Source organism: Phalangium opilio, unplaced genomic scaffold (assembly GCF_054372755.1).
Source record: "Phalangium opilio isolate 3A_F unplaced genomic scaffold, DU_Popi_V2 ptg000217l_1, whole genome shotgun sequence".
Lineage (NCBI taxonomy): Eukaryota > Metazoa > Arthropoda > Arachnida > Opiliones > Phalangiidae > Phalangium > Phalangium opilio.
This window is the reverse complement of record NW_028324218.1, coordinates 2,114,318-2,132,983: the sequence shown is the minus strand read 5'-3', so window position 1 is coordinate 2,132,983 and position 18,666 is coordinate 2,114,318. Positions and strand designations below refer to the sequence as shown.

The window sequence follows — 18,666 nt, the reverse complement described above, 5'->3', positions numbered from 1 at the left end:
CCCCGGCTTGTACCTATTAACACTTACACCGCGAATACCCCTAATTTCGCAATCTCACGTGGCACGTGCTTATTTCTTATAAATACGGTTAACACGAGGTTATTTTGAACGTTCCACTCTGAATTTACACTACAGTTGAACCTTAATCTAAGCCAATGTAAATATAAGGCGTTAAGTGTACTCTCCAATTGAAACGAATTACACTCAGGAGTTAGCTAAAAATAATGTGACACTCGGAGGTTTAAGTTTCGTCACAGTTAAGTCTAATAATAGGTTTGCGGTATCACCAGTTCATCACGGGGTATATTTTACCTTCTAAATAGGTTTACCCCTAGTTGTCATGTGACCCTACTACACTACTCGCTAGTTGTTATGGTTTGAAACCATTACTGTTTAGTGATCATTACATTTTAGGGGGGTATGATTTTTGACAAACGTGGTATTGTTTTGTTTGGGGTTGCTTTTTTTCTTGGCAAGTTCAAAAGGTGGTTGAACTCTTTACGATACTTTACTTTTCCGGGTTCTTTAATCTTAATTAATTAAACATTATTTAATTAATCTAAACCAGAACATTAATTAATGGAAAAGTGTAAACAAACCACTCTTTTAAAAGTTATTTTTCTTATAAATTACTAAAGAGTATGATATCTTCAAAAGCGGTAACAGATTGTTATTTCCATAACCAACGATTTAAATGACCTTATGACCTCTGGTTGTTTTTTTTTGGGTAGAAACCATGGCGTCTACAACCCACGCAATTAGTAAGTACTACATTTTTTTCTATGTAAAGAATGGCAAGTATTTCTCGCCTCTAACAATAACATTCACTGTTATTCCAAACGACATAAAAAGAAATCAAATTAGTTGCTATTCATTTTTTATATTATTTTGTTAGTTCTTAAGAATGCTGTTCAAATTGAATGCAATTTAATTAAAACAAGCAAATAATAAGTACATATATATTATCATAAGTTTATAAGTGATATGTTCGCTCCATAAGTATGATATGCACTACCAATACAAGTTCGTAATGCTACTGAGAGACTTACAGCAGCTCGAGATAACTAGTTCGAGAAGGAGAACGACGGAAGCGAGAATTGAATTGAAGTCCTAAGTACACTCGGTGGTGGTTAATTAATTTTGCAGCTAGGACCTATTCCATCTAGGCACTCCTATTTAGTCTGCATTACTAAGCCCCCTTTGACAGCAGCGCTGCCTCACTCACCAACCAGGCCTCCCTCGCTTTACCTCCTAAAATCTATGACCTACCTCACTCACTCACTTCAAAATTACAAGCCTTTCAGTTTGTCATGACCAGATATTAATTAAACAAACTTATGGAACATAACATATCACTTATAAACTTATGATTCCATACAATATACAATACCTCAGAGTGATCTATAATTGGTATAAAATTTTGTTGTGGACATTCTTCAATTAGGTCTACAGTTTCATCCGAGATTTCAATAGGGTTTCTTTTAAACCAAGTTAATACCGTAATCCAAACACGTTTAATAAAGACATAAGAAATTAAAATAAACCATCCAATCACGGCGTATAAATTCATCTTTAAATTAAAATAATTTAAACTAACTAATCTATTAATTTAGCCTAGGGAACATAACTTTGAATAAACCGTAGCCCAAAAGCTTTTAACTCAAAAAACCAAAAATCAGTATAGAAAAAAAAACCTGTTTTTCTGACACAATAGGATATTAGAATATTATATTCCAAGGTCTGAAATAATCAAGATTAAAAAAAATAGAGAATGGAATGGGGCAGATAGATGACTTCATCATTATCGGATAACGGTTTTATCTTTCACCGCCGCTTGATAAGGTTTAATGAACTACTACTACCACCACCATCACAGGTTGAAGCGGTTTTAACAATAGAGGGGAAAACAAAAATCAAAAATCAAGTTTACCTGTACTTAAAAATAGGGGCCTAATATCGACCCGTAATTTTAAATATTCTAAAAATAATTTTCTATAAATAAATAAATTCAGGGTGTCTATATATGTTGACCCAAGTACATGATAGCAGTTTGATGCCATCGGTGTGGTCAAATTGATTGATTTTCCATAGAACTATCCATGTCCTAAAATTACTCTCCCTTTTTGAAATGAACACAATGTTTAAAAATTCCAAGTTTTTAAAATAACCTTACGCATAAAATATTTTAATCAAAATTTATCATAAGTATCTCTTTGGTATTATCTATTGAGAAATCTAAACTTACTAATGTTTTGGCATAATTTAACCTAAAATTGAGTGGTTATTTTTTCGAAGTCTGTTTACTGCAGGGAGATTACAATCAAACATTCGTGTGTTGTTGTGTAGGTGCGGCGCGGTTTTGTTTACTTAGTAAACATTTAAACACCTTTTAAGTTTACGTGGAAATTGCAATCTCTTTTCATATAGAGCTATAGATGTTTTTAGAATCAAATACAGGTATGATACAGGTGAAGTCTACGCGCCGGATTTTTACAGAACCAAATAAAATACCGTTTGGTTTAGTTATAACAAGAAATGATATCTAGTTTACTAGAGAGAAGGTATACATTCGCCACATTTCCAGCTTTATCCGTAGGTCCAGAGTTAATCCCCGCCTCTAAATTACAACCAGCAGCATCTCATTGGTTCTTGAAAACTCGTGCACGTCTGCGCGACGCGAATGAAGAGAAAATTACAGTCATATTTTTCGACTGAGGAGAGGCGAAATAGCCCGGTGTCCTTTTACCTCCCCCCTTGTACTTTGAAAGGGGGACTGCAGGACTACGGCTCGCGAATACTTAGGCATCTTATACCTTCTCCCTAATAAACTAGGGAATAATGAAGAGTTTGAATTGATTATTATTTATTACGAAGATGGATAGACGTAAATATTTCGCAATTTAATTCATATCAAATTAAATCAGAACGAAGCATGCATTCATTCATTCATTCTTAATTCATTTTAAATGCGAAACATTAAATAACTCCAAGACTATGACCTTTTAAAGACCTCGTTTTTGGGAAACAAACTCCTAGAGATGATTTCGAAACTCTAAAAGAGTGTTTCCTGATTTCCCTTTCTTGGGGTAAGAAGCTAGGCCCTAGTTTGATAAAAATTGTATGGCTTGGATCATAAAAGAAAGAAAGTTTAGCTTTTCAGTCTTGCTGGCACATTGCCCTCCTATTCCTCCTTGAGAGAGAGAAGACCCAACTTGCAAATAAAAAAGAATTAAATAAGAAGAAAAATCTAAAAGCTAAACAGTAAATCCTCGTTAACTGACAGTTTAGGAACGCCAGACGCATGAAAACATTGCGAGAGATAAATAAGACCCGTACCTGACTAAATTTTAAGCAAAATTAATAATATTGATATTGAAGTTGTTGATGTGATGTGATGTTAATTTATACCAACTTTGAAACGTCGTAACTAAACTCCAACGTAAAGTTCAGGGAAATCCCTTGAGTATGTAATAGCCCTGATCGTTCTCTATCCAATGGCGCTAATTACATCAGTGTAACTCAATTAGGGGTCGAGATAATTAAGATTAAATAAAAAATCAGCTTCAAAGGTTAATTACAAGATAGGTCAACTTTCCGACGTTATAACTCTAGTTAAACAATATTTCCAGGGAAATCCCTTGAGTAAGCGATAGCCCTAATTGTCTTCTATATATTGGTACTAATTACACCAGTGTATCTCAATTAGGAGTCGAGGTAATTAAGATTAAAACAAAAACCAGTTTAGTTTCAAAGGTTAATTACGAGATAGCTTAACTCTCCGACGTTATAACTCTAGTTTAACAACATTTCCAGGGAAATCCCTTGAGTATGCGATAGCCCTAACTGTCCTTTATGTAATGGTACTAATAACTTGGGTCTACACCAATCAGAACTCGAGAAAGAAGCCAATAAGTGAAACGAGCAAATATGGCTATGTCCATTTTGTTATATTGCGAAACCCACGTTATATAGAAGATACTGAAATGAAAACTAAGTTCACGCGAGGCCCGATGACGTAATACTTAGTATATAAATTGTAATTGACGTCAATTTACACGTGTCATTAAAACGAAAACAAAAATCACCGCAATCTGAAATTAATCATACATTTTTCGAATTCATGACGATATAAAAATATGATTTAAATGGAATGATATTGCAATTAAAAATATGCTAATTAAGATTACCTAGACACATTCCGACAATATTTATAAATAAATTGTAATAATACAAATTAACCGGAAAAACAAACAAACTGAAGTTAATATTTATTTTTAAACTGTGTCAGGGATATTTGCCTTCATACATCTGGTTGGCTCAGATTCAATGTAAAAACCAAGTCTTAAAAAGATTTCAGGAGCAATTAGGCCTAAAATAGGCTTAAATCAACACTTGACATTTATCTTATCTAATATAATATAATAATTAACTCGCTTTGTATAATTTAGCTTACTAATGAATTTATTGGGAGACAGAAATAAATTAAACCGAAGTTATCACGATCGAATAAAATTATCAATAATTAGGATTTGTAATATAGGCCATTGGACTAAATAATGTAGAGGTTACAATTACCTGTCGAGACATTATTTTTACTGCGGGGTACTTCATAAATTTCAAGTGTTAAGATAAGATAAGGTATTCGGGTTGCCGGCATTAAAATGTTGAACTTTGAACCCGGCAAATTTAACTGGAATTATATTTCGTTATCAAATTGAAATTACTATATTTAAAATAATGGTAATATCTAGTAGTTTTCCTCCTACTCTGTATTTCTCGCTAGCGTTTCACTATCACTACACCTTTATATTACCGGGAATACATACAGCTACTAGGAATACTTGTGTAACCATAATTTTTCGCTCAAAGAATGTAGGCGGAGTTTATGGGGGGAGCTAGCTAAACTAATCGTTACGTATGACGAATTTCACCTGGTGAATTAATAATCTATCTCGTTGCACCTGTTGCACCTGCGAATTGCGCACCTAAAAATCATACAAATTAACAAAAGGGGTCACAATGATTCCGGTTAACTTTATACATTCCTATAATTACATATAAACAAAACTCTTCATTTGCTCTATTTATATTTCCCCACTTAAGGTTGATTACTTTGATTACATTAATTAATTATATTATACCATAATCAAGACCACGCAATTAAGCTATACCGGTTTAACGTTCTCTAACAAGGTCAAGAGCTTCTAGAACTCCGTGGTAACTCTTTGGAAATAACACCAAATTTGGTGGTTAAAAGAAATCTGGTTGACTAAATACATAACCGACTCAAATTACTTATAGCCTGAAGTTAAAAATAATAATAAATTCAAACGAAATTGAGAGTTATGCCTAACTCGAATACGCCCTTCAAAAGTCTATTGAATTTACTGTTAAATTTTAACAGAAAAATATTTGGAAAAAACTACCTACTACCGAAACAGTAAAAGGTCAAATGGCTCAAATTTTGGGAGCGGTTATCTGTGTCAATTTTCTTTTTAAATTGACTGATACCTTATTCGGGTTAATAGGTCAAATAACCTATAGGTTGGTGGGTGGTTTATACAACTTTTGACCCTTAACCTTATAATCAAAAACTATAATTAAAGTTCTTTATAGAATTAGGTTCTCGAGACACTAGTGTTAATATAATATAAAATGACATTTTTTTAAATTATAATAAACTCGAGAAAAATTGGGATAATTTAATTTTTACTACTAATTAATATTAAATTAACCGTATTTATTATTAGTAGAGTTTCTGGGTAATTTAATTATTATTAGGCCTATTTTCCAGGAAGTAAATCTTTGAATTTACTTTACGAAATTATTTCTAAATAAGATTGAAATAAATAATGAAAGATAATTAAAAGATTTAATTTTAAAGTAAATACTAAATAGGTACTTGTAATTTGGAAAAAAAAAAAATCATCTACCTTATTTTTATGTCATTTTGAAGGCCGCAAAATTAATAAAAAATATATACCCTACACAATTTAAACGTGCTGATAAAAAATACAGATAAATCTTTAAGGATATATTTCTTACACCATAAAAGGTATAAGTTATAGTGAGGTTTTAAAAAGAGTTATTTCGCAACTGATAACGAGATACAAATTATTCTAAACAATTCCTTGAAATCGCATCGCATTTACTCTTACGTCTGTTATAAAGAATCCATGCATGGGATATAATCGCAGCTTGACAACATATTGATATGTTTATCTACGTATGCATGCAACAAAATACATGCGTGGGATGATATTTGGTTGAAATCTGAAGTAGATAAAGTTGGGGGAAGTGTTGCACCCAAAATCAAATTTTCACAGGTACAAATACTGGTGATTAATTAGAGTTATGATTTGATTCTAGTGTTTTAGGGATGACCCCTTATTATTAAATTAGTAATCAATCATTGCCTAAATTGGTTTTTTAATTAAATTTAAGGGGTTATCATTAAAATACTAAAATCAAATCTTAACTCGAAAACAGTGTCCCTTGGGGCAAACCAAATGGTGATAGAAGTATAGAACATTTTCGACTCAAAAAATAACAACATATCCCAGACTTATCTGAAACACCCTTTATAAATAAATTAAAACTAAATCTAATTAAAATTAAAATTAACAAACACATTATCATACCTTTTCCTTCATGTTTGGTATGAATAGTAGCAGTACTGAAGTACTTTCATGTAATTAAATATTATTCAAATTCTCCTTATAGGTGCTAGGTGTATGTATCAATGTACTTGCGAGTAATCCAGCAGTACAAGTACCGCAGTTAACGCTACACACAACACAACACACAGCTGGTAACGTTATGGCCTCGCGAGAGTAAAAAAACCTTAATAATTCTTGCGCATAACACTGCGGAACACAACACGAGGGGAGCTCTTTTGCAACCTCCCAACTCGAAGTCCCGAACTCTACACTCTCAAGTCAAATCTCAAAATGAACTGAAGAAGATGATAGGATGGTGGCAACCCTGCCAAGGCGGCAAGCAAACTGAGCTCGCGCCAAAATACATACATACATACATACACTTCTTCAACTATGTAGTAGACATTAGTAACCTAGTCAATATAAGTTTGACACTACATAAGTTCATAAGACATGTTATGTTCCTTTCCATAAGTTCTTAAGATATGGTCCTTCCATAAGTTCATAAGATATGTTCAAAGTTGGTTTTGTTAATATCTGGTCATGACAAACTGAAAGGGTTGTAATTTTGAAGTGAGTGAGTGAGGTAGGGGCATAGATTCGAGGAGGTAATTGAGCGAGGGAGGGGCTTGGTGAGTGAGGTGGTGCTGCTGTCAAAGGGGGCTTAGTAATGCAGACTAAATAGGACCTAGATGGAATAGGTCCTAGCTGCAAAATTAATTAACCACCACCGAGTGTACTTAGGACTTCAATTGACTCGCTCCCCCTCGTTCTCCTTCTCGAACTAGTTATCTCGAGCTGCTGTAAGTCTCTCAGTAGCATTACTAACAGTATAGGTATAGTGCATATCATACTTATGGAGCGAACTTATCACTTATAAACTTATGATAGGCCCCTCCCACTTATGTAAAAAGGAAAGATTTATTACTGCATGGTCTAACTTATTGTTAATCTGTTACTTATGGAGAGGATAAAAAATTCAGTAAAAAATCTGATTCAAGATACGTCCCGGGAGTGTTTAGGAAACGAAAGGGCAGTACCCTGCCTTTAACTGAATTGAATTCAATGGGAATACAACATTAAGTGTCACTACTGTAATTTTTTCCATATTTTTAAACAAAAAATACATAAGAGTGACAGGGTTACCTGTCAGCGTTATTAAAGATAACGCGATTAGAAAAATATGATTTCGTAACTTCAAATTAATCTAGTGATTTCAAAAGAATTTTTTTATCAAGACGATAGCATTAATTATAACTATTACCAGACATATTGACATGCTTTATTATTATTTATCAAAAAAATGTTTCAATTAAAACTGTGGCTAATCAATAATTAAATAAACCTTTCATAATTTAAATATTAATTTAAAATAATCAGGAGATACCAGGACGACGGTAGCACCAATGTAGAATCTATAACTGTTCTTGAAATCGAGTACAGGCTAAATATTTACGTCTTTCTCTACTCTACTTCCGCCGCTATTTATCACTTCCGCCAAGTACAGACAGTGAAAATAGAAACTTCCTCTTGACATAAAAAAACAAACAAACACCCTTTACTTACCTAAATCCCCAAAAATATTAATTAATTTAAAATTAGACCAAATATAACCACGTGAAAACAGAAAACTAACTTTCAAATTTAATAGGCCTACCTACTACTTTTGAAATTGAATAAATAAAACTGCCTTCTAAAATTTATCGACTCTTGTTAAGCTAAGTTAAATAAAAAATAAATGAAATAAAAATCTAGGTTGCATTAGGTTTAATTAACGTTCCCATTTTCCCATCCAATTCAATGTTAATTTTAATTAATTTAATGCCTATATACTATAATTGTCCATTGTATTAAGTGTAAAATTTTTCCCTATTGAATTAAAATTTATGAAACAATGGTAATTTAATTTTTCAAATCGTACGTGTATTAGATTATAAAAATTGATAAAATATTATTGGTATCGGTTTTTTAAGTATTAATTTAAATCGGTTTAAACTTAATTAAAATTAAAATTATTAATTAATTAAAATAAGTAAGCCTAATTTATTTCATAGTATAAATTAACATTTTCGTTACGTTTAATTATTATTTTTTGGTTATTTTAACAAAAGTTCGTTGTATTAAATAATAAAAATAATAAAAAAAATGTCACTGCTTCGTAACTCGAGCGGGAAATAACATGTTTTTAAAAAGCACGTGCGTGGATAAATATATATCAATAACTTGTAATTAATTTATAAGATATATTGACATGTACAGTTTATTATGTCGTCTATACATGTATATCTCAATTGATGCTCTAATAATGTCGATAAGTGTATGCTTTCAAAAATTAACCAGGAAAATAACCCAACATATAATATATATTATTATTTATGTAATTGAATTCGACTAATTGATATTAAACTTGGATTTGAAACCAAGTCTTAAAATAATTATTAATTTGGGAAAGTTCAAAACGTATCCCAATTTAACCAATTAATTTCAGATCACTCTTAATATATTAATTATTAAAATTTGATAATTCCTTATTAATTGAAATAAAAATAAAAAAAAAACTTAATCATATTTAAAATTTAAATCGTATTTAAACTACAAAAAATAATTAAACAAATAAATAAATAAATTATTAAATAAATAAATAAATAAATTATTAAATAAGTAAATAAATTATTAAATAAATAAATAAATAAATAAATAAACAAATTATTAATTAAATTATTAAATAAATAAATAAGTAATTAAATTATTAAATGAATTCACAAACTAATTTAAAAATATAAACTTAATCATATTTAAAATTTACATTGTATTTAAACGATTAATTAAACCAGGGATAGATTTAATTTTAGAAGTATCTATCCCTGATTAAACCATAAATAAAAATAAATTAAAGAAAAATTATAAAAACTTACAAAAACTGGAATCTTCATTATTTAAAAAAATTTCACGAATTTATTTATTAAAAAAATTAACTTTAAATAAAATTTATAATTGAAAGTTAGGCTTAAGGAATTAAAAAACACGCCGGTTCGTTACTTTACATCCATTCTATTTGACGTAACTACCGGCTCTGATATAAAATTTCTAAAAAACCTCTGCCGATTTCAAAATGAAATGGAAACTAACCCACGTAACGCTCCACCACATATACCAGTTTTTCAACTAACCGTAAAAATGTTTTTTAAAAAAAAATGGTCTAGCCCATAATTTTCACTTACTCTCGCTATCCCTACTTCAATAAATTTACTTCTAGATAAAATTTAATTCAGTTTAATATAATATAAAATATACAGCATAAAATTTAATATAAGATATAACATTTAATTCAATTTAAAATAAATGATATCTCAGTAAAAAAAATTAAAAAGAATCACATTCCGACGCCGGGAATCGAACCCGGGCCTCTCGGGTGAGAGCCGAGTATCCTAACCACTAGACCACGCCGGATTGGTATTACTATTCAACTATATTATATATATTGTATAATTCTATATGCTGCGGATTATATTCTACAAGTTTACGAGACTACCGCGCCATCTATGGGTATAAAATATAACCATAATTCAAAATGGCCGCGCCCAGTGAGGAAGTAACTTTAGCGATTATAAACAATATCCCTCCAAATTATCATTCGTCCGATTTAAGAAATTTTTTCTCGGAGTTTATTGAAACCGGAAGTTTCAGTTGCTTTCATTTTAGACACAGACCGGAAGTTCGCGAACCAAAAACTGACTTAAATACGAATAAAGAAGAAAATTCGAATATTAAGCCAAGGCTTAAGAAAAATCAGACGACTTGTTGCGTGATTAAAGTTAAAAGTAATCGATTTGAAGAATTTTTAAAATGTTATAATCAACAACATTGGTTAGATAAAGAAGGATTTACGTTGCCATTAAAATGTTTCATCAAACCAATTAAAATTCAAAATCAGCAAACAGGTAAATAAATATAAAATTATACAATTTTACCTTTTAATTACGAATTAATTTATAGTTTAATTAGCTTAATTAAGAAAACAAAAGGAAACAACGCGTTTAGTATATTATAAAACATAAAAATACCAATTGTTAACTTTTAAAATTCAATTAAAGTACAAACAGAACGGGTGCAAAGACCTTAAACAAAAACCGCTACTGAGTAGTGGCACCCATGTTATTTTTCCCATTTAGCCTTAAACAGAATAACTTAGTGAACTGCCAATAGCCTAACCTTTTTTTCCCATTGAATTTTTTTCAATAATAAGTTGTAACAAGTTTTCTTTAAAAATTCATTCTATTGTATTTTTGACCATTTTAATTCGTTACACCTCATTTAATAAAGGTTAACCTACAAATATAACACGTTAGGCGTATAGATAAAATACTAAATCCAGCCTTTAAACGTATTAACGAAAACTACGCGAACAATTCTCAGAACTAGAGCGATGTATAGATGTACATATATTTTCAATTATAAGAATTGAGGTCTAAGATGGTGCCCAAAAACGTTTTCGCGACAAAATCTACTGTATTTTGTTCATAAATATTCCGATAGCATCAGGCCTTAGGCTACAAAAAAAAAGAACAGAGGGATCTAACAGTAACACTTAATAAAACCTACACGTATTATCTGTTATCAAGTATCGGTAGGTATCCGACACCAATAATTAAATACCAGAAGCTTCAGAACTAAAAAAATGGCGTCAGGTTAATGGATGTAACTAAATCGGCTTCGTTTTTAGTTCAAATATCGCAAATAACAAAATAACCATAAGTGTGACACTTAATTAAAACACTTATCCAATCACAACTTGTTTACGGGACAAAAACTAACATGCGCATGCGCCTTGGCAAATAGTTAAGCGCTAATAGATAAGTAATGATGAGGGAACTATTTAACATCGCGAATGCGCATGCATGATTCGGTTTAGTAACCTTATGCACTCCAAATATAAAATCAAGAAGTGATATTTAGTTTACTAGGGAGAAGGCGCGCCATAGTCCTGCAATCCCCCTTTCAAAATACAAGGGGGGACGTAAAAGGAGGCCCCGGGCTATTTCGCCTCCTCTCCTCAGTCGGAAAATATGACTGTAATTTTCGTACTCATTCGCGTCGCGCTGAAGTGCACGAGGTTTCAAGAACCAATGAGATGCTGGCTGGTTGTAATTAATTTAGAGGCGGCGATGATTAACTCCGGACACGTCTACGTAACGTTTGGACTGGAGATAAAGAGCTAGAAATGTGGCTTGGCGAATTTATACCTTCTCCCTAATAAACAAACTAGATATCACTTCTTGATAAAATGATGTCGCATGGAAGAGTTCTAAAGAAGTATTATATATACTTATAGATACCAGGTTACTTATGATACACATATTTGGGTATAAAAATGCCCTTGGCCAATATTATACCATTCTTTAAATAACCATTAAAATCGACTACTTCAAAAAATGAACGCCAACTCAGAACAGGTCGTGTTCCCACCTGTCTATAAAATTATTTTATTTTATTTTTTCAATGCTTAAATCGGCTTAAATTTATAGCAAACTAAAGTAATATGAACTTAATCTTCTATATTTGGTTCCCTTCAGGCAGTTTAGTCTACACTTTTTTCTCGCTAGCTGCTGTATTCTAATTCTCTATCGCTAAAACTAACCTTATCCCACCAACAAAGTGTATTATATAAAAAAAAACACCCAATAAATTCTGGTAGCTGATTATAATTAGTCATTAATTATAATTAACTTAATTGTAATTTTCGGCTTTGTCTTCAAATTTCAAAACTGGTATTGGGTTTTTTGTTTTTTTTTCTTACAGCTTAAGTTTTACGTCAATTTGTAAATGATTGTTTTGCAGGGAAAAAAACCCCAGTTAATTAAGTTAATTAATATACGCTATATCCGGGTGTAGTTAGAAAGTTAGTTAGTTAGTTGGGAAGTTATTTTTAAAGATGACGTAATAGGTATTGTTATTAAATTGTAATTATAAATCCGTTTCTTAATTATCAAACTAATTTAATATTATTTTAGAGGTGTTTTTGGGTTATTTTAGAAGTATTTTTAGGCTATTTTTAGATCTATTTTTGGGCTATTTCTAGAAGTATTTTTTAGGCTATTTCTAGAAGTATTTTTTAGGCTATTTCTAGAAGTATTTTTTAGGCTATTTCTAGAAGTATTTTTTAGGCTATTTCTAGAAGTATTTTTTAGGCTATTTCTAGAAGTATTTTTTAGGCTATTTCTAGAAGTATTTTTTAGGCTATTTCTAGAAGTATTTTTTAGGCTATTTCTAGAAGTATTTTTTAGGCTATTTCTAGAAGTATTTTTTAGGCTATTTCTAGAAGTATTTTTTTAGGCTATTTCTAGAAGTATTTTTTAGGCTATTTCTAGAAGTATTTTTTTGGGCTATTTCTAGAAGTATTTTTGGGCTATTTCTAGAAGTATTTTTGGCTATTTCTAGAAGTATTTTTGGGCTATTTCTAGAAGTATTTTTGGGCTATTTCTAGAAGTATTTTTGGGCTATTTCTAGAAGTATTTTTGGGCTATTTCTAGAAGTATTTTTGGACCACTTTTATATTAATTTTCGGACCACTTTATATCTATTTTTGGACCATTTAGAAGTATTTTTGGGGCTATTTTTAGAAGCATTTTTGGGTTATTTTTGGATCTATTTAATATTATCCTATTTGAAAATTAGTAATTATGTTTTAGACATAATTTAGTCTACATAAATAGAGGCTATTTATATTTAAAATATAAGTAAAAATTAACCAATTTCGAACAACAAAATTAAATTACCAAAATGAACTACCTAACCACCCATCACGCTTCATTTCAAATCAATTTAAAAACACACTTTAAAATCAAATTAAATTAAATTAAACTAAACAATAACAGCACCGAGTCCCCAAAAACCCCAGTAAAAGTTCAACAAAGTTCAGTGGCGAACTAATCTAAATTAAATTACGTAAAGAAGTTGTCCAATTGATGTGTATATTATATAAAATAATACAACAGGTAAATCTAAAGAAGAAAAAAATCACCATAACTCTAGACTACCAACTAAGGTAATGAAGACCCTTCCATATCAGTAACCTCAATCCCAAGTAAGTTTCCAACTTAACAGAATGCCTTAGCTTTCTTAGTTCTTAAGGACTTCGCAGAGGGGGGTACACCTTAAGACATTTACGGAGGCAGGTAACAAAAAGGGGGAGGGGGGGGCTAGAAAATGCCAAAACCCCGAAAATACAGCCATATTTCCGTTGTACCTAAAAACTTAAGTCCCTCCCTTCCATCCAGGACAAGTTTTTTTTACTTATTGCATTCCGATCTGGAAAAGTGGTTCTAAAGCATCTGCGATGGGGCTAAAGCAGCCGGCCATGTTTCTTCAAGTGTGACAGACAATCCACGGCGCCAAATTATTAAAAGTTTATAGTTAGGGTGTCCTTAACTAACTCGGTTTATTACTAATCAACCCCAAAAAGGTTTTGACTGTTTTAAAGTTACTTTGCGTGGTTAATTTCAAACCGAAATGGTAGGGTATGTTAGGGACCAAAAAGGTAAATTAGGAATTGGCCCGAGACGCTAATACCAACTAAGAACTCGTTTCTCCGAAGTATTTTTTATTCTGGTGAAAAAGCCGAAGCCGGTGGTGTTGTTGGTGTTTCGTGTATTGAATTGTGTTATAGTAATGTAATGTTAATTGCGATGGAACGGTTGTTGTGTTGTAAATACAATTACAATTAAGCTACGGTTGCGCGCTTAGTTTGTATCTTGTATAAGAGAGAGATATGTAAGGTTTTTTTGAAATGAACGCGTTTCGTTTGAACCCGGATAATTTGTTTCAATCAAAGAGATCGGACAAAACAGACGCGAGTCGTAGTACGCGTCGCGTAAGGAGTCATAGCGTGTCCGAGGGACATTTGAATGACGCTAATGGTACGGTTAGGAAAGAGGAGAGTTACCACGAAACCGCCTTACATCAAGCAGCAACAGTAGGGGACGTTGAACGCGTCAAACGTTTGATTTCAAATGGTGCCAAAGTTAACGCCAGTGACCTGGTGGGTCGAACGCCCTTGTATCAAGCCGCCACTGAAGGTCACGTCGAAGTGGTTAAATTACTCTTAAAGGTAAATAAGTAAAGGCCTTTTAGACCATACAACTTTTGACTCAACTAGATGGGTCAATAAGTTGATACAGTGAACAATTTTTAATTTGTTCGTTCAACTTGTCCAAATTTTGTTCACACGTCCCAACTAGTTTACTCTCAACTCAAGTTGACTCATCTAATTGAGTCAAAACGTTTACCAGAATCTATGACTTACACGTCACTTCATGACGAGCTCTCAGTAACAATGTAACAAACTTATGGAACATAAGAATTAGCTTATGGAATTATCTATGTATTTGTTTAAATCGTTGTTGGGATTTTAATGACACTTAAACTGCACTTAACAGAATGGCGCCCATCCGGATGGTCAAGAAGAAACACGTGGTAACACTCCTTTACATCAAGCAGCCTGGCAAGGTTACAGTCAAACCTTAGAAGCCTTATGTCACGCGGGAAAGGCTAACATTTACGTCAAAAACAAAACAGGCTTCACCGCCCTTCACTTGGCCTGTCAAAACGGACATAACCAAAGTTGTCGCGTATTACTATGGTCCGGTTGCAAACCAGACTTGAAGAATAACTACGGGGACACTCCGACACACACGGCGGCGCGTTATGGCCACGCTGGCGTCATGAGGATATTACTAAGCGCGTTCGCCAACGTAAATGAACTTAACCGTAATGGTGACACGGCCTTACATATCGCGGCTGCTATGAACTGGAGGAAATTAACTAAAATACTTTTGGAGTCCAGATGCGATCCTATAATTAAGAACAGGCAAGGTGAAACAGCCAGGGACATCGCGTCCAGGAAGGAGTACCACGAGGTTGTGGCGATTATCGACAACCCACCACCATTGCTGCCTTTACCCAAGGCTGCCCAAGCTAAGGATGGTACTAAACCTACCGTTACTAGTAGAAAAGATCCCAAGAAACCACCTGACAAAGACAGTGGTACGTCGTTAGGTGGACGTGATAGCGAATTTCAAAAAAGTTTTAATGAGAAGCTACGCAAAAAAGGTGGTACTGCAAAAACGGGGAACCGCGTTCGATTCTCTGGCGACGAGAAAAAATTCACTTGTCCCGGTAAGAACAGTCCCTACGGTTGTCCAACTCAACCCAACATGGCTACATTCCCTCAACCCAAGTTGGATACGTTACCACCCGAACCGTTAAGTAAGGGCGAACAATACTTCGTCGATTTAGCAGGGAATATCCGTAAAGGTGCCATAGGTGTCGGGACCACGTGTTATTGCGGTCCCAGACTCCAACAAATTGAAAAAACCATGAAGGTAAATAAGGAAGAATTGATGGAAGAGATCGATACGCAATGCCAGAACTTAAAAACGAGGATAAACCATTTAGAACGTCGTACCAAACACCGGTTATCCTTGCTAAACCAAACTGTGAAAGAGAAACTAGCCGAAGAACGCTCTGAATGCGTGGACAGAGTCGAACGACGCGCTGTTAGGGAACGACAGGAGTTTGAGAAACAACAAGAGGCCCAAGCTGAAGTGTTTAGGACTGACATGAAGACATACGTTGACCGAAGGATTAAAGACCACGCCACGGATTTCGCGAGACGCTCTCGTAAAGAAAAGATGTCCGAAGCGTCAATGTACATTATGAAAGCCCGTTCCGAAATATTGTTAACCGATAATGAAAGCAACGCGGCCCTGTACAATAGTTGGCCCCTAGTCCCGGCTAATCCGGAAAATCGTCAACTAATGTTAATGCCAAAATTATCCCAATCTGGTGATCAGTTATCCAATCATCGTAGCCATACCTTAGAGGAATTTTTATAGTTAATAATGTTAATTTAAATTATTTATAAGTACAAAATCAAAATTTTTCTTTCACTGTTTGTTTGTCGGGGACACGATTAAGTAATGTTGAAGTGTAGTAGTGTAAAGATTGGTTGATTCATTTCGAAATTAATTAAATAAATAAATAAATAAATAATTTAAAAAAATTGGTTATTTTATTTTATCAGGGATAGATTTATTTTTAGAAGTAGGAATGGAGAAGAGAGTAATATCTAGGCGCGCGTCAAAGTCCCGGACCCCCTTCCACGGGACGGGGGGGGGGTATGAAAGAAGAGACGGGGGTCATAGCGACAGAGGTAAAAAGGAATTACGTATTTTTCGCCGTCCCCGTCAGCAACGTCATCAAAACGTAGGGTTTAAGTGAGCCAATAAGATAATTTAAACTTTTCTTACGTGTTGGAGGGAGGGAGGGGCTCTATGAGTCGGAATAACTGAAGTAAATACAAACCCCGTTCTCCATTCCTACTTCTAAAATTAAATCTATCCCTGGTTTATTTTATAATTATTTTTGTTAAATCAAAAATTGCTTTCGTTGTCGAATTAATTAGTACTTAACATCAAATATTTCTTTAATTAACTTCTCAACAGGACAGGCTGATAAGGAATATATCCCCAGAGGTCAAATGAAGGTCATACCACCCGATCGCGAAATTTTTACAACGGAACATTTGAATAAACTTATCGAAATGCACCCGCCTATTGGTATGCCCAATGGTAACGTTGGTACCCCGACTAAAGTCTTCATGGACCTAATACGTCAATGTCGGTTACCTTCTTCGGTAATTGGGAAATTGGGCTTGGAATTCCCTCGATCGAGGGCCAAACGAAAGTACAGTAGTGTACCATTTGATTATGCACCAAAGTGGAAAGCCAAGAACGTGAATGCAAGTACCCAAGATGGAAAACACGAGTTCGTGAGGACATCAAGGGGACATTTAATTACTGATAAGTTCGTGGACAGAAAACAACAACCGATAGAGGAGGATGAACCTCCGGAAGAGGATATTAGCGAATCAGGGGTAACTACTTGACCCTTCCATAAGTTCATAAGCGTAAGTTTATAAATGGCAGAGTGACGACGACAATGATACTTGCGAAGAATGGGAACGTCACGAAAGCCTACATAATGACGTAACCAGTCAAGAACGCACCAAAGAGCGTCTCTTTGAAGAAGAGATTGAACTTAAATGGGAAAAAGGTGGATCTGGTTTGGTTTTCTACACAGATGCCCAGTATTGGGACGAACAAGATGGCGATTTTGATGAAAAAACTGCCGATGACTTGGACGTTGATATGAGTATTTATTACGAACCAGGTAATTACTTATCAAACGCGATGGTTTACAAGTCTACCAAGCCCCCACTAAGATCCAAACATAAGTCCAACCCACCTATTTCCTAACTTCTTAAGGGGGTGGCGACAAAGACGCCAAAGACCTACATGCCATGAGACGCGAAGCTAGTTTAAGAAGTGGTAATTCATCTACATCTATTTTTGAAAACGATTTTCAACGCGATACGGGCAAAATTGGGGGTTTCGAACGATACACCAAAGTGAGTGTACCAAGAACAGTGTTGGTAAGAAATTGTGTATGTACTTACCCTTTGCGATGTTCTTGTAGGGTTTTGGTAGACGTATTATGAAGGAGCAAGGTTGGAACGAAGGTGATGGACTCGGAAAGACCATTATTGGACCTGCGGAACCCATAATTGATGTTGGGCAAAAACCCTGGGATAAAAAGGGCTTTGGGTGAGGATATTTGATATTTGTTTGTCTACGTGTGGTTGTTTCATTGTTTTTATTTACTTTTGATGCAATTTATTGTGTTAATTATAATTAATTAAACAGTTTTCATGGGGAGAAGTTGGTACGTACCTTTGCTAGTCAGAAAAGGCCCAGAACTGGCGACGATCAAGTTCGAATATCCACTAAATATGATGATCCAGCGTTAAATGATCCCAAAGCTCCATTACTACGTTCTGATTATCCATCCAGATTAAAGTACAAAAAAGAATTTTTAAAAGGTGCCGTCCAAGAAAACACATAAAAATATTCTTTGTACGTTAATAAATTACGTCTATTTTTGCCTACAA

General features: G+C 33.6%; 3 protein-coding genes and 1 non-coding gene across 5 annotated transcripts in view; 2 read left to right on the top strand and 2 right to left on the bottom strand.

Moving 5' to 3' along the window:
* Nucleotides 1–10,248, bottom strand: part of Myo61F (unconventional myosin 61F) — an 18,831-nt gene extending 8,583 nt beyond the window's left edge. The window contains exon 1 of one of the 2 annotated variants that reach the window (XM_089857030.1): nucleotides 9,575–10,248. In XM_089857030.1, coding sequence (XP_089713156.1) covers nucleotides 9,575–9,592 — 18 coding nt within the window. In that variant the 5' untranslated portion in view covers nucleotides 9,593–10,248. Of the gene's footprint in view, nucleotides 1–6,641; nucleotides 7,093–9,574 lie in introns of those variants that run through there. The other variant, XM_089857031.1, reaches the window with a different exon arrangement.
* Nucleotides 10,038–10,109, bottom strand: TRNAE-CUC (transfer RNA glutamic acid (anticodon CUC)). Its single transcript has one exon. It is a non-coding gene; the product is annotated as a tRNA-Glu (tRNA).
* On the top strand, nucleotides 10,214–18,666 carry LOC149615558 (G patch domain-containing protein 3-like). The gene is made up of 6 exons (XM_089857034.1): nucleotides 10,214–10,600; nucleotides 17,162–17,592; nucleotides 17,645–17,888; nucleotides 17,984–18,126; nucleotides 18,195–18,322; nucleotides 18,422–18,666. Exons 1-6 carry the CDS (start codon nucleotides 10,231–10,233, stop codon nucleotides 18,618–18,620), a joined length of 1,515 nt encoding a protein of 504 aa, XP_089713160.1. The 5' UTR covers nucleotides 10,214–10,230; the 3' UTR covers nucleotides 18,621–18,666.
* Nucleotides 13,288–16,719, top strand: dgo (ankyrin repeat domain containing protein 6 diego). The gene is made up of 2 exons (XM_089857032.1): nucleotides 13,288–14,766; nucleotides 15,095–16,719. The coding sequence occupies exons 1-2, from the start codon at nucleotides 14,446–14,448 to the stop codon at nucleotides 16,550–16,552; spliced, it is 1,779 nt and encodes a 592-aa protein (XP_089713158.1). The 5' UTR covers nucleotides 13,288–14,445; the 3' UTR covers nucleotides 16,553–16,719.

Excerpts from the sequence above, each read along its gene's own strand:
- LOC149615558 (XM_089857034.1), top strand. The coding sequence starts at position 10,231 with ATGGCCGCGCCCAGTGAGGAAGTAACTTTAGCGATTATAAACAATATC. Across the intron at positions 17,889-17,983 it reads GAGTATTTATTACGAACCAG|GGGGTGGCGACAAAGACGCC; the intron begins GTAATTACTTAT and ends TAACTTCTTAAG. Across the intron at positions 18,127-18,194 it reads GTTTCGAACGATACACCAAA|GGTTTTGGTAGACGTATTAT; the intron begins GTGAGTGTACCA and ends ATGTTCTTGTAG.
- dgo (XM_089857032.1), top strand. The coding sequence starts at position 14,446 with ATGAACGCGTTTCGTTTGAACCCGGATAATTTGTTTCAATCAAAGAGA. Across the intron at positions 14,767-15,094 it reads TGGTTAAATTACTCTTAAAG|AATGGCGCCCATCCGGATGG; the intron begins GTAAATAAGTAA and ends TGCACTTAACAG.